The 16,253-nt window shown below is 43.6% G+C and overlaps 1 protein-coding gene across 2 annotated transcripts in view; it reads right to left on the reverse strand.

Moving 5' to 3' along the window:
• The window catches only part of COL4A2 (collagen type IV alpha 2 chain), a 396,880-nt gene that overhangs the window by 57,777 nt on the left and 322,850 nt on the right, over positions 1-16,253 (reverse strand). For both annotated transcript variants that reach the window (XM_084820997.1, XM_084821006.1), the window contains one exon: positions 8,097-8,204. In XM_084820997.1, the coding sequence (XP_084677123.1) occupies positions 8,097-8,204 (108 nt within the window). The remainder of the gene's footprint in view (positions 1-8,096; positions 8,205-16,253) is intronic.

Genomic DNA, 16,253 nt, shown 5'->3' on the forward strand with positions numbered 1-16,253 from the left:
AAAACCTGTGACCACTGAACAGGACATCTAGATAATGGAGTGGACTCCTGATAAACTGTCTCCCTGCCCTTTTTGAGCCTTGGCTGCTGCTGGAATTTGAAATCTGGTGAACAAAGCTGAGAGAGATTCACTCCACCTGCTTCATACAACCAGTCTCTGTAATACACGCTAGATCAGCTAACTCATCCAGCACCTGGATGGTCATGGTTTTATTAACTAATCTGGCATTAACCAGCAGCACCCTCAAGTTCAACAGTTAGCCAGCATGACTGCCAAGCTCCCCAGGACTGGAAGAAGGACCAAAAAACAGGATAGCCATCAAATGGCGTAGCCTTCTTCCCCTGTAACAGCCTGCCCAACCTCCACCACCAGATCTCCCTAGGTTCTTGGACAAGAGTAAATTTACTATCCATTTTAAGAAATGCTGGTCCAAAAATTTAAAACTTTAACACAGTTTTTAAAATAACTCAACTCTAACCTATTGTAAGTTTTTCAAAGACTATTTTTTAAAAATGTTATTCAATCTATTATAATATAATATAATGGTCAATAGTGTATAGTCATTGTGAATGACAGGGGTATGCACCAACCACAAGATTTGGTTTAGACCCCAGTTTGGCAATTTGGAAATCAGCCTGATTCCCTTCAGATCAATTCAGAGGCTGCCCAATTCATCTCTGGGGGCTGAACCTGAATCTCCCATTGACTATAATTGGAAATCAACAAATTGCTATAACTTTTGTGCTGTTTAACAGAATTGGATGAAATTTGCAGGCTTCATAGCTCCTTGTGAAGGGATGAAAACTGCCATAGTTTAGACAAATAAATGTAGGTTTAAAGCATGTTGTTGTTTTAAAAGGGAACTGCCAATATGTCTTGGCCAGATTGAATGGAATTTGCAGGCATAGTTGCTCCTTCTGAGGGGATCATGCCTGCAAAGTTTCAGATGAATAAGTGCAGGTGGCTTATGCAAGAGCAGCATTTACAGTTCGGGGGTTTCCAAAAAAGAATGTGCTTATCTCCCTATGTTTTGTGGGCAATTGTTATGAAGATGACATACAGCCTAGCTAAGGTTGGCCCTAGCTAAGAAACCTGCACAATATCAGAAGGATAGGTGCAGCATTTTTCTGAAAGGGTGTCTTCAAATTTTGGAGGAAAGTAGTTAGTTTCCTCTTCCCTCCATTTTTTTGGGGGGCGGGGGTAATTTGCATGAAAAAGCCATAAGCTAATATGCAATGTGCATGACATATCACTCCAAATCACAATAAATGGCCAGCAATCATGCATCTGGTTTATAAAGTTTAAAATATTTTTTAAAATAAGCAAACAGATTTTTAAATATGAAACATTTTGGCATAAAATGCCAGCTTCAGTCACAAATGAGAGTATGCTTCAATACCACTTATAAATTGAGCCAGAACTGATTAGGAACAGACCAGAAACAAGCCTCAGAGAGGAAAAATAATTAACAATCAGACCTGTGCTAAACAACCAATCAAGCTGATTAATAAACATCATGGCTTGTCTCATTTCATCCTTCACATTGATATAGAGTTTCAGTTGATCAATAAACATTGCCTCTTTAACTGTTCTCTTTTGGAGGCTTTGTTCAATTGCCAGCATAGAGATCTGAACTGGGGTTGCTCTGCCAGCATGCTTCTCCCTCATATGAAGACACCACAGTCTTGCACATGTTTCACTTTGCTGAATATCAGCCAGGTACTCCTTATATCTTTTCAGGAGAAGCCTTCCAGTTTCACCAGTGTAAAAGGAATTACATTCTGAACACTCAATATTTTAAATAGCACCTTTAATTGCACACTCCTACTTACCTTCAACACAAATTGGACACTCCTGTGTCCAGCATTTGTAATCTAACAACCGAGATTTCACAAGATGTTGTTTCAATGTTACTGAGGCAGTACAAATGACATTAGCCTTGATCATCATAATATCAAGCTTAATGTTGTTTGTACTCCTCCAGTTACATGAAGTTTATTAACGAAGCTTGATTGATTGTTTAACATAAGTGCTGATTGTTAATTGTTGTTCCCCTCTGAGGCTTGTTTCTGGTCTGTTCCTGATTGATTCTGGCTCAGTTTATAAGCGGTATTGTAGCATACTCTCATTTGTGACTGAAGCTAACATTTTATGCCAAAATGCTTCATATTTTAAAATCTGTTCGTTTATTAAAAATATTTTAAACTTCATAAACAAGATGTGCCATTGCTAGTCATTTATTGTGGTTTGAAAATGGCATACGTCATAGGGGCAAGAAACCTGCCAAATTTCAGAAGGATAGTTGCAGAAGCTACAGAGTCGTGTTGAATGAAGAACTTAAGGCATTTTTTGTTTGTTTCTGCTTAATTGTCATCAAGGTCACAGAAATTGCAATAAGGCACGGGTGGATGATGGATGTGGAGCATACAGTGGCAGACACAGAAGGACTTGAACACCCAGCATGCTCTAACCATGCATCCAATGCTACATCCTCCCATGTCACTGAATACTGGAACAGTATCTGAGCAATATTACTTCAACAATTATTTTATTGTTCTGGGTTTTTAAGACTCTAAACTGCTCCATGGGAATTTTGTCTGTGGCACACGAATCTAAACAAACAAATCCATCCTCCATAGCACTGGGATTAGAGAGCCCTGGTAAAACCATGCACTGTGATTAGACGTAGAGCTGTCAGTCACAAAACTATACCCTCCTCTCCTTTCCCACCCTGGTATTTTCCTTATATGGAGAGCTTGGGGAGAAACATATTCATTTTTGCAGACACACAATCCATGTCCCTTTGAATCTGAATTGCTAACAAAGCTTCAGGGGAGGATTCAAATATGGAATCAGTTTGCTTTGGAAGAGCCCCACTTCTCTGTCCAAATCAGCCTGATTCGGTTCAAGATTCATCCATATCCAAAGCACACCCCTAGTTAATGATATATGACCTGACATCTGATTTATTCTTGCCTTGCCTAGGAACAATCCTGCCATTCATCCAATAAAAAGGTAACCTTCTAGCCTCATCATCTAATGCAGGGGTCCCCAACAGGGCTTCCGAGGGTGCAGGTATGCCCTCAAGGCCTTTAATTGTGCCCTCATGGTGATTTCTATGTATACAAGGCATGTCTGCTAACTTTCTAGTTGCTCTATATTTTTAAGTCTATGGGCCAGGTTTCTCTATATTTTAAGTCTATGAACCTCAACCTGCAGTTTTGACATGGCCCCTTGCTCTTTGATTGGCCAAAGTAATAGGTTACAAACTGGCATCCTTACTCTCATTCTGTGCCTGCTAGGAGTGGCCGTGAGTGGTTGGTGGCTGTGTAGGAAGGGAATGATAAGTGTTCCTCTTGAATGCAAGCTGGCAGTATGGGGATCGGACTGAGTGGGCTGGGGTCTTTTCTATCTCCAAGGGGAGCAAAGGCAAAGGGAGGCCATTTCCTGCCTGCTCAGTAGCGTTACTCTTTGTTCAACTCCCGATTTTAAATTCTAGATATTCTTTAAATGAGTCAAGGTTTAAAAAAAAAAAAAAAAACAGGGCAGAGGAACAGGAGATTGCACTGAAATAAAATAATTTTTCTAACTAGCCCTTATACTGGATATAGAAAATAAAATAAGGAGGTGCAGCATCCTTCTCCATGCCTATGGCATGAGTTCCCTCCTAGAGGGATACAAGCAGAGTGTCCCCAGGCAAAACTCTCCATACATTCTACAAGTAATGTATTTTATAGTTCTCTTAAAAATATACCTCCAAGTCTGGATACATTGTTCATACTCTTTAGTAAGCTCATAATAAAATTCATGTCCCCTTCTACAATGATGTTGCAATCTGAAAATACTTCAATTTTTTGTTGTTAAGGTAACCTTCTGATTCAAATTAGGTACATATATGCAAGCAAAAGTCTCGCTCCGAAGGCAATCAGACACAGGCCAGAGCTGTATTTTCAGCCTATCATGTGGCGATGAAGGCAGCAAAAAAGGAGTATTATGCTGCCTCTATTGCGTCCGCAGAGTGCTGTCCCAGGAGGCTGTTCCAAGTGGTCCGGAGCCTGGTCGGTCCAGTTGCTCCGGAACCACTGGAGCATTCTAAGGCCTCCTGTGAGGCCTTGGCAAGGGACTTTGCGGATAAAATTGATCAGATCAGGAGTTTTATTCCGCGTGCTGTGGATACAGTTAGCGAATGAGAGGTGGCCTGTGGCAAACCAGTTTTGTGGGATTGGTTCCAGTGTCTTCCTTCTGATGAAGTGGACAACGTGCTTTCATCTGTAAAGCCGACCACCTGCTTACTTGATCCTTGTCCATCTTTGCCAATTATGAGCTGCAGAGAGATACTGGGTGAGGGGATCAGGGCAGTGGTGAATGCCTCCCTTGAGGAGGGAGTGATGCCATCAGCCCTCAAGGAGGCAGTGAAAAGACCACTCTTAAAGAAGCCCTCCTTGGATCCCCAAGTCTTGAACAACTTTCACCGAGTCTCGAATCCACCATTTTGGGGAAAAATGATTGACAGGGTGGTGGCGATGCAGTTGAAGGCACACTTGGAAGAAGCCGATTATCTCGATCCATTTGAATCGGGCTTCAGGCATGGGACAGAAATGGCCTTGGTTGCCTTGGTGCATGATATGAGGAAGGCTTTGGATGAGGGTGAATGCTCCTCCCTTGTTCTCCTCGATCTGTCAGCAGCTTTTGATACTGTCGACCACAGTATCCTCCTGGACCACCTGGAGGGGTTGGGCATTGGAGACATCGTATTACGGTGGTTCCGGTCCTTCCTCTCTGGCAGGTACCAGAGAGTAGCACTGGGAGAGGAGGTTTTGGACCCATGGCTGCTCACTTGTGGGGTGCCACAGGGTTCCATCCTCTCCCTGGTGCTATTTAACATCTATGTGAAGCCGCTGAGGGCTATCATCAGGAGGTTTGAGGTGCGGTGTCATCAATATGCGGATGACACGCAGCTCTACCTCTTGTTCAAATACTCACCAAGGTTGGCCATAGAATCCCTGTCCAAATGTCTGGAGATGGTGAGTGGCTGGATGGGGAGGAATAAGCTGAAGCTGAGCCCTGGCAAGACCAAGGTACATGTGGTGGGACCTAAGAAGAGGTTGAGGGATGTTGACCTGGTGTTGAATGGGGTACGGCTACCCTTGAAAGACCAGGTTCGCAGCCTGGGGGTCATTTTAGACTCCCAGCTGTCCATGGAGGCTCAGGTGTCAGCTGTGAGCCAGACAGCACTGTACTAACTCCATCCGATATGGCGGCTGTGCCCCTACCTTCCCGACCATCTGCTCTCATCGGTAGTACATGCCCTGGTCTCCTCTCGTCTAGACTACTGTAATGTGCTCTATGTGGGGTTTCCCTTGAAGACAGTTTGGAAGCTGCAGCTGGTACAGAATGTGGCGGCTCGCCTAATTAAAGGCAGCTGCTGGCATGATCACATCACTCCGGTGCTGAAGGAGTTGCACTGGCTACCAGTTGTTTCACGGGCCAAATTCAAGGTGTTGGTTTTGACCTTTAAAACCCTATACAGTTCCGGCCCAGCCTATCTCAAGGAGCACCTCCAGCAACACCAGACAGGCCATTCAACAAGATCAGCCTCGGGTGGTCTTCTCTCTGTCCCATCAGCCAGGACAACTAGGCGGGTGAGGACTAGGGAGAGGGCCTTCTTCTGGCCCCCACTCTGTGGAACTCCCTCCCCAGGGAACTCGCTATGCCGCCTCTTTAATGAGCTTCTGCCACACATTGAAAACATGGTTGTTCAGGCAGGCATTTGGGGTGGGTTAGGGTATTTTTAGAATATGATGTTTTAATGTTTAATTTTACTGTTTTAGATTGTTTGTACTATTGGACATCGCCCAGAGTGGCTGGGTGACCGGCCAGATGGGCAATTAAGAAACTAACTAACTAACTAACTAACATAGTTAGGCTAGCAGATTACAATTCAGCTTTGACCAAATTTTGCTTTCCATGATCATCTTTACATGCATCAACAACTTCTATGAACTTTGTTTCAATTGATATGGCATTATTAATGAGAACCTATTCCCCCATTCCACCCCAGTATTTACAGCTATGGACTACTTGACAATTCAAAGGCATAAATATAATCTCAACCAAGTTCCAACTGATTTTGGGTTGGATCCTAACTTAGCCTTCTTAAAATGGAAGGCTTTTGATCCAGTGGAGAATCCCACTGGCAGGAGAGGAGGAGGCAATTTTCACCAATTCCCCCCTGGACCAGAAGCTCCTCAAATACTGTTCCAGAGAGTCCCACAACCCTCTAGAGCAGATTTTTTGGGGGTGCAATGGATTGCAGTGGGAGTGGGGAACTTGCAAAAACGACAACCTTTCCCCTTCTGTTGTCAAGAGTAAAGTTGGGATCCAAGTCTTTGAATGTATGATGTGCAAGAAAAGAAAGAAATTAATACCTGGACTATATTTGGCTATATTAGATATGGAAGTAGCCAGAGAAAAAATAAAGTATGAAGAGTTGTAAGAATATTCCTGCAAACACCTGGGATATTCTTTTATTTTAAATCAAGGCTCTTTATTCTGTAGAAATTCCAGGATTTTATCTTTTCAGGTGACAGGGTCTTCCCCATCTTTGTGCACCACGCTAAGAAAGTCTTCCAGGCTATGCTGTAAACCTTATTGATAGAGGGTTTTCACAATGACAGCAGAGTTTTCAGTACCTCATTCGTATATCCCATCTGCCTCAGCCACAAGCGTTCAACTTCCAGGCTTTCAGATGGAAGAGCGCTGGCTGTGGATGACATATTGGTCCCTGAGTCAACATGTCCTCCTGACAGGGAGCCTCCAGTAATTTGTCCCTACTAATCCTAGGAGGTCTGGGAACCACGGCCAGCGAGGCCAGCGAAGGGCAATTAGAATGACGGTTGCCCTTGTGTATTTGATCTTCTTGAACACCTGCGGAAGGATCAGCGGAAGGGGGGAAGGCGTAGAGTAGACCCTCTGGCCAGTGAGATGTGAGGGTGTCCATCCCCTCAGCACTAGTGTTGGGAAGCCTTGTCATGTACTTGGATACTCAGGCATTCTGTCTGATAGCAAACAGACTATCATCTATTGTAGATAAAAGCTATAGAACCAGTCCAAGCCAGAAATATCAAAACTGGTATTTACTCCATCTTTTTCCTAATTCCCCAAAGGAACGGGGATAGCAGAGCCATTTTGGACCTCAAATGGTTAAACAGGAAGCTGACTCCCTCTCGTGGATGGTCCCTGGCCCTCTCCATGTTCTTTTGAAGGGGTCAGGCCAGGACCACAGTTTCTTTCCCTTTTGTGCCCCCCCCCCCCCGGTCTGTAAGGGAAGGGAGTTGGAACTGGGTGCGGTGGCAGCGGCAGTGGCAGCCTGGGCCTTTTGCAGCCCTGTGAAGGAGGAAATAACACCCTTGTGTCTTTGGAGTCTTCCAGCCGAGCCACACCTAAAGCTGAATGTAGGCCTTGCCGGGTCCTGGAGCCTTGCAAATGCTGCTGCCGCTCACCCACACCTTAGTGGAGCATCTGTTGCAGGCTATCTGGCCTCATCAGAAAGGCTGAGGAAGTTAGACCCTTCTCCAGCTCTACGTACTGCTGGATGGGAGAAGGGGAAGGGAGAAAGGAAAGAGAGAGAGGGAGGGAGAAATGAGAACAGAGAAGAATAAAGGGAGAGAAAGGAATTTTCCTATAGGAAACAAAACTGAAACTAAGAAGTAGGCTGAAGCTCTGTAGAGCTCCAGCAAGACCCAACCGCTGTACTCGCTAGGCAGGACCAGTCTGGGAGATAGGATGACTCCTCCCCCTGGAGAGATAAAGTTTAGATGTGGACAGTGCCTACAAGCTCCAGGAGGAGGCGCTTTTCCAAGGTGGAGAATGCCCTCCATGTGACTCCAGAAAATGTCAATTTAGTATCCAGTCTTGATTGTACTTGGTTCAATTTGTAATTAATTGTGAGATTCATTTTACAAGTACTTTTTAAAAATTGTTGTCTGTTTTATGATTTTATAGTATGCTCATAAGCATACATATTACTAGGCATCTTTTTCCTTATTTGTTATGTATACTTCTATATAAAATATATTTTCAAAAGGAAATATTACCTCCTTGCCCTCTTAATCCAGGGGATCCTTGAGAGCCTTTCAAGCCTTCAATGCCAGAAAAACCTGGATCACCACTTCCACCTTTTTCTCCTGTGGTTCCTTTCACCCCTGCAAAAAGAAAATAATAAGAAATACCATTTCCTCAGGCAGAAAGTACTAAATTCAACACTGGATCACATTGGGGTTCTACTCTTCTTCAGCTGTTAACTCATGCAGATTCCTAAGGCTTTTGTGTTCACAACATGAATTCGGGGAATGTGTTGAGGATAGCAGACCTGCTGTGCCCACATCCAATAATATCAAAATATTTTGAACTTTAAAAAAACAGTTATTTGTATTTTTGCTTCTTAACACAATTCTTATTCTAAAATATTGTTGATTATATATTACATATATTAACATCATGTACAATAAATAGTTCCGTTGATAATCCATTGCTGAACAAATCCATCATGAACATAACTCATCCAGAACACTATTTTCATAGGAACTTTCTGATTAAATATCTACTCAGTCTCCAAGATTTAGTCATACTTAGAGTAGTCCCATTAATTTACATGGGTCTACTTTACATATATGTCAGGATCCAACCCATTAAACATCTTTCTGTTTAATGGCAATCCCACTTTTGGTTACTATTATTAAGTTATTCACCATTTCATAATTACCTTTATGCACCAAACTGTCTTCTTTATTTTAACTTTTAAATTTATTTGTAGATAAAGCAAAACAGAAGTGTCAGTTCACCACAACATGTGTAAAAATTCAATAGTCGTATCTTAAATACATGCAGTATATTTGAAAACAGACTACTGTTCCAGAAGTCGTAAACCACCTTGATTCTAACATCAGCGACTGCACACAGAGAGCGTACAGGGGGCCCTCCCCTCCCTCATATGATTAGGTATAGGAGGATTTCTCAGGGGAGAGTCAGAAGGGAGAGTCAACTTGGCAGGAGGGGAGACCTCAGTTGGGGGTGAGAGCCTTGACAAGAGGATGTAGGGAGCCATCCAATGTTGCTATGTGAGAGTCAGAGGGGTATGGGCGAGGAGGCAGGGAGAGAAGCAGCAATGGTATATATGGCAGCCTGGTTATTTTATTTGGCCCTGTGAGTTTTTTGCTTGGTTTACTATTTTATTCTTTGTTAAGGAGGGGTGGGATAGAGTGGAGTTGGTTATGGGGAGGAGGTGAATACTTTGGTGTTGATGCCTCTCCACATTAGTTTTAATCTGTTTATCTTCTGGTGGTTGTGGTTTGTATTTCTGACTGTTTCCTTTTCTACCTACAGGCTCATTATAGCCAATATAATACAGGGCTATATAAGACCATAAGAACATAAGTGCCATGCTGGATCAGACCAAGGGTACATCTACTCCAGCATTCCGTTCACACAGTGGCCAACCAGCTGTCAACCAGGAACCCACACGCAGGGAATGAGTGCAGCGGCACCCTCCCACCCATGTTCCCCAACTTTGTTGTTATTCAGTCGTTAAATCGTGTCCGACTCTTCGTGACCCCATGGACCATAGCACGCCAGGCCTTCCTGTCCTCCGCTCTCTCCCAGAGTGTGCTCAAATTCATATTCATTGCATCGGTGATACTATCTAGCCATTTCATCCTCTGCCGTCCCCTTCTCCTTTTGCCTTCAATCTTTCCCAGCATCAGGGTTTTTTCCAGCGACTTTTCTCATCGCATTAGGTGGCCAAAATATTTGAGCTTCAGCTTCAGTATCTGTCCTTCCAATGAGCACTCAGGGTTGATTTTCTTTAGGATTGACTGATTTGACCTCCTTGCAGTCCAGGGGACTCGTAAGAGACTTCTCCAGCACCACAGTTCGAAGGCATCAATTCTTCGGTACTCAGCCTTCCTTATAGTCCAGCTCTCACAGCCATACGTTGCTACTGGGAAAACCATAGCTTTGATTAGACGGACCTTTGTCAGCAAGGCGATGTCTCTGCTTCTTACTGTGCTGTCTAGGTTGGCCATAGCTTTCCTCCCAAGGAGCAAGCGTCTTTTAATTTCATGGCTACAGTCACCATCTGCGGTGATCTTGGAGCCCAAGAAAATAAAATCTGTCACTGCTTCCATTTCTTCCCCTTCTATATGCAAGGAAGTGATGGGGCCAGATGCCATGATCTTAGTTTTTTTAATGTTGAGTTTCAAACCAGCTTTTGCACTCTCCTCTTTCACCCTCAACAAGAGACTCTTTAGATCCTCTTCACTTTCTGCCATTAGGGTGGTATCGTCTGCATATCGGAGGTTGTTGATAATTCTCCCAGCAATCTTAATTCCGACCTCTGATTCATCCAACCCGGCATTTCTCATGATGTACTCTGCATATAAGTTAAATAAGCAGGGTGACAATATGCAGCCTTGTCGTACTCCTTTCCCAATTTTGAACCAATCGGTTGTTCCATCTCTGGTTCTTACTATTGCTTCTTGACCCTCGTACAGGTTTCTCAGGAGACAGGTAAGGTGGTCTGGTACTCCCATCACTTTAAGAATTTGCCACAGTTTGTTGTGATCCACACAATCAAAGGCTTTAGCGTAGTCAATGAAGCAGAAATAGACGTTTTTCTGGAATTCTCTTGCTTTCTCCATGATCCAGCAAATCTTGGCGATTTGATCTCTAGTTCCTCTGCCTCTTCGAAACCCAGCTTGTACTTCCGGTAGTTCTCGGTTCGCATACTGCTGAAGCCTAGCTTGTAGGATTTTGAGCATCACCTTGCTGGCATGTGAAATGAGCGCAATTGTGCGGTAGTTTGAACACTCTTTGGCGTTGCCCTTCTTTGGAATTGGAATGTAAACTGACCTTTTCCAGTCTTGTGGCCACTGTTGAGTGTTCCAGATTTGTTGGCATATTGAATGCAGCACTTTAACAGCATCATCTTTTAGGATTTTAAATAGCTCAGCTGGAATACTGTCATCTCTGCTAGCTTTGTTGTTACTAATGCTTCCTAAGGCCCACTTGACTTCACTCTCGAGGATGTCCGGCTCAAGTTCAGTGACCGCACTATCATGGCTATCAGGGACATTCAGATCTTTCCTGTATAGTTCTTCTGTGTCTTCTTTCCACCTCTTCTTAATCTCATCTGCTTCTGTTAGGTCCCTGCCTTCTTTGTCCTTTATCATGCCCGTCTGTGCACAAAACGTTCCCTTGAGATCTCCAATTTTCTTGAAGAGATCTCTAGTCTTTCCCATTCTGTTGTTTTAACAAAGTGCCACATGATATCCTGATTAGCAAACTCGCTCAAAGTGGGCTAGATGAAACAATGATTAGGGGATCCACAGTTGACTACAGAATCGGACTGAAAGAGTGCTTATCAATGGGATCTTCTCAACCTGGGGAGAGGTAACGAGCAGGGTGCCGCAGGGCTCAGTCCTGGGCCCAGTGCTCTTCAACGTTTTTATTAATGACTTGGAGGAGGAAGTGCAGGGAATGCTGATCAAACTTGCAGATGACACAAAATTGGGTGGGATAGTTAATACCTTGGAAGACAGAAACAAAATTTAAAGTGATCTTGATAGACTGGAGCGCTGGGCAGAAAACAACAGAATGACATTTAATAGGGATAAATGCCAAGTTTTGCACCTAGGAAAAAGAAACCAAATGCACAGTTACAAGATGGGGGATATGTGGCTCAACAACACTACAAGCGAGAAGGATCTTGGAATTGTTGTCGATCACAAGCTGAATATGAGCCAACAATGTGATGTGGCTGCAAAAAAGGCAAATGCTACCTTGGGCTGCATTAATAGAAGCATAGCTTCCAAATCCTGGGAACTGCAAGTTCCCCTCTACTCAGCACTGGTTAGGCCTCATCTGGAGTACTGTGTCCCGTTCTGGGCACCGCACTTTAAGACGGATGCAGACAAGCTGGAGAGGGTTCAGAGGAGGGCAACAAAGATGATCAGGGGACTGGAAACAAAGCCCTATGAAGAGAGACTGAAAGAACTGGGCTTGTTTAGCCTTGAGAAGAAAAGCCTGAGGGGAGATATGGTAGCACTCTTCAAGTACTTGAAAGGCTGTCACAGAGAGGAAGGCCAGGATCTCTTCTCAATCATCCCATACTGCAGGACATAGAAGAATGGGCTCAACTGACAGGAAGCCAGATTCCAGCTGAACATCAGGAAAAACTTCCTGACTGTGAGAGCAATACGACAATGGAACCAATTACCTAGGGAGCTAGTGGGCTCTCCCACACTGGAGGCATTCAAGACAAGGCTGGACAGCCACCTGTCAGGGATGCTCTGACATGGATTCCTGCATTGAGCAGGGGGTTGGACTCAATGGTCTTATAGGCCCCTTCCAACCCTACTGTTCTATGATTCTATGAACTGCATTTGCATTTAGATGTCCATTCTCCCAGTTTGGAGAGAACCTTTTGGAGCTCTTCATAATCCCTTTTTTTTTTAATCACCAAATAAGTTGGTGACATTGGCAAATTTGGCCACTTCACTGCTCACTCCTAATTCCAGATCATTTATGAACAGGCTGAAAAGCATTGGTCCTAATACAGATCCCGGTGGGACCCCACTATTTACTTCCCTCCATTGAGAGTATTTATGATTTATTCCTACTCTCTGCTTTCTGTTCTTTAATCAGTTACTGATCCATAAGAGGACCTGTCCTCTTATTCCATGACTGCTAAGTTTGCTCAGGAGTCTTTGGTGAGGGACTTTGTCAAAAGCCTTTTGGAAGTCCAAGTAAACAATGTCTACCAGATCACCCCTGTCTATTATTGACACTCTCAAAGAACTCTAAAAGGTTAGTGAGACAGGACTTACATTTGTGGAAGCCATGTTGATTCTTTTTCATCAGGGCCTGTCCTTCTATGTGCTTACTAATTTTATCTTTAATAATTGCCTTCAACCAATTTACCCGGAACAGATGTTAAGCTAACTGGCCTATAATTTCCCTGATCCCCCCAGATCCCTTTTTGAAAATTGATTTTACATTGGCCATCTTCCAGTCCTCTAGTACAGAGGATGATCTTAGGGACAGGTTGCATATTTTGGGTGGAAGATCAGCATTTTCATATTTGAGTTCTTTGAGAACTCTAGGATGGATACCATCTGGGCCTGGTGGTTTATTTGCTTTCAATTTATCAGTAAGGTTGAGAACGTCATCTTTTGTCACCACTGTTTGCCTCAGTTCCTCAGACTCCCTTCCTGAAAATATCCGTTCAGGCATCTGTCCTATATCTTCTGCAGTGAAGACGGAGGAAAAGAATTCATTCAGCTTCTCTGCCATCTCCTTGTCCTCCTTTAACTCCATTGTCATCCAATGGTCCAACTGCCTCCCTAGCTGTTTTTCTGCTTCTGATATATTTAAAGAATTCTTTATTCTTGGCCTTGATGTTGTTAGTGATATGCTCTTCAAAATGCTTTTTTTGCACCTCTTATTGTCGGCTTGCATTGCCGTTGTGCAAGCTTGTGCTGCCTTTTGTTTTCCTCACTTGGGCAAGACTTCAGTTTTCTGATAGCACTGTGGTCACTGTTTCCAACTGGTTCCACAACATTTACATCTCATGTCCTGGGCGACACCACTTAGAATTAAATCCGAGGTCATCTTCCCTCTGTTCCCACCATACAATGTGGGGCGGGGCTGAAATCTGCTTTGGTAAGAGCAGGGAGGAGTGGCTGGGACATCCTTATTGGCATAGTGACTAGTAGAGGGAGGTATGGCATTGAGGGTAAGACAGACCTGGGGAGGAGAAGGAACTTTAGACATTTGAAGGCTACTGCCCTCTCTGGTCATACCTGATCCAATGAGATTTGGGTGCTCTCCCTTCCTGGCTTATAAATGCAGCTTGGGGTGGGGGTGGGAAACTGGCTGTGGGTAAAGGTAGTGGAAACGTGCAATTCTATCTCGCCTAAAGGAGGCAGTAGTAAGACCTTTGTTTAAAAAAACACTGGATAATATTCCATTCTTGAGTAAGGTGCTGAAGTGTGTGGTGGCTTCTCAGATCCATGGATTTCTAGATGAAATGGAATATCTAGATCCATTTCAATCTGGCTTCAGGCCTTGTTATGGAACAGAGACTGTTTTGATTGTCTTGGTGGACAATCTATGCCAGAAACTGGACAGGAAGAGTATATCCCTGTTGGTTCTGCTGGACCTTTTGGCGACTTTCAGTACCATCAACCATAGTATCCTTCTGAGGCATCTATATGAGGTGGGACTTGGAGGCACTGTTATATGGTGGCTCCGGTCCTTCTTGGAGGGGCGAATTCAGAAGGTTGTGCTGGGAGATTCCTGTTCAATGCTATGGCCATTGGCCTGTGGTATCCCTCAGGTTCCATTTTATCCCCTATGCTATTTAACGCATACATGAAACTACTGGGAGAGATTGTCCAGAATTTTGAGGTTTGGTGCCAACAGCATGTTGATGACACACAACTCTATTTCTCCTTTCCCACCAAAGGATGCTTGTTCTAGTTCTAAACTAGTGCCTGATGTTGGTAATAAATTGGATGACAACAAACATATTGAAGCTTAATCCAGGCAAGAAGAAATGCTCCTGGTTAGTTAAAAGGCAGATCAGGCAATAGGGATTCAACCTGTGCTGGATGGGGATTACACTCCCCGTGAAGATTCAGTCTTCCAGTCTGGGTGTACTTCTGGACTCGACCCTGAACCTGGATGCCCAGATCTCAGTGGTGGATGGGAGTGCATCTGCACAGCTGAGGCTAGTGTGCCAACAGTGCCTGTTCCTAGAGATGTCTGATTTGGCCACAGTCATGGTCACACATGCCTTAGTGACATCCCATTTGGACTACTGCAACACACTGTATGTGGGGCTGCCTTTGAAAACTGTTCAGAAACTTCAGCTGGTCCAGAATGCAGCAAGTGTACTGTTGACCAGGGCTGGTTACAGGGAGCAAATGACTCCTTCGTCACAGCAGCTTCACTGGCTACTGGTCTGTTCCCAGACAGAATTCAAAGTGCTGGCTATGACCTATAAAACCCTATATGGCTTCCAACCAGGCTACATGAAAGACTGCCCTCTCCCATACGAGCCTGTATGGTCCTTAAGAGCTTCTGGAGAGGCCCTACTTTCAAGAGCACCACCATCAGAGGCACATTTTGTGGTGACAAAAGAAAGGGCCTTTTTGGTGGCCGCATCCAGGCTGTGGAAGTCACTCCCAATGTTCACTCCCTGTATGCTGTCCTTCTACTGGCAGGCAAAGACCACTTTATTCATGAAGGCCTTTGGTCTGTACGTGGGTCTGTTGAGTTGGGTGCTGTTTCTTATTTTTTATTCTATAATTGTTATGTTTTTATTGTATTGTAATGTATTTTATTGTTTTGTTCAACTGTAATTATGCTGTAAGCCGCTTTGAGTGTCATTTTATAGCAGAAAGGTACAATTCAATAAATAAATACATAATCATATCAGCCTGCCCTCCTCTCTAGTTGTTGCACCTGAACACTAAATAATTAACTTACTAGGATTGTCATATGGATGAATACAAACCTGTAAAGCACCAGGCAATTTAAAAACAGTTATATATATATTATTTTTAATTATCTGGTGGTGGTGGTGGTGGTGGTTATTATTATTAATATTTCTATACCGCCCCATAGCCAAAGCTCTCTGGGCAGTTTACAAAAGTTAAATCATTAAAATTCAGTATACAAAGTTTAAAAACCATTTACATAAAACATACGGACAAACAACATGTAACTAAAAACACCTTTGAACTAAAAACAATTTGTTAAAAAAATTGTTTAACCATTTGTTAAACACAGCTTAAAATAGCACTGCTTAAAAATAATATACAAAAGTCAGCAAAAGGAACAAAAGTTCTAAAAAGGGAAGGCCTGCTGGAATAATAGCATCTTTAATGCCTGCTTAAAAACCTTCAACGAGGTCAGCAGGTGCATTTCAACAGGCAGGACATTCCACAATTGAGGGGTGGCAAAGGAAAAGGTCCTCGTGCGTGTGGCTGCCAGTCTCACATTAGGCAGCCGCAGCAGAGAGCCCTCAGAGGACCTTGGGTGGCAGACTGGGACGTAGGGGAGAAGGCGCTCCCTGAGGTACCTTGGACCTAGACCATGTAAAGCTTTAAAGGTAAGAACCAGCACTTTATATTTTGCTCAGAAACTGGCAGTGTTAAGATGTTAAAACCGGTGTAATATGGTCTCCACAG

Source organism: Heloderma suspectum, chromosome 1 (genome assembly GCF_057233095.1).
Source record: "Heloderma suspectum isolate Gila_16-S chromosome 1, 16-S_ref, whole genome shotgun sequence".
NCBI classification, from domain to species: domain Eukaryota; kingdom Metazoa; phylum Chordata; class Lepidosauria; order Squamata; family Helodermatidae; genus Heloderma; species Heloderma suspectum.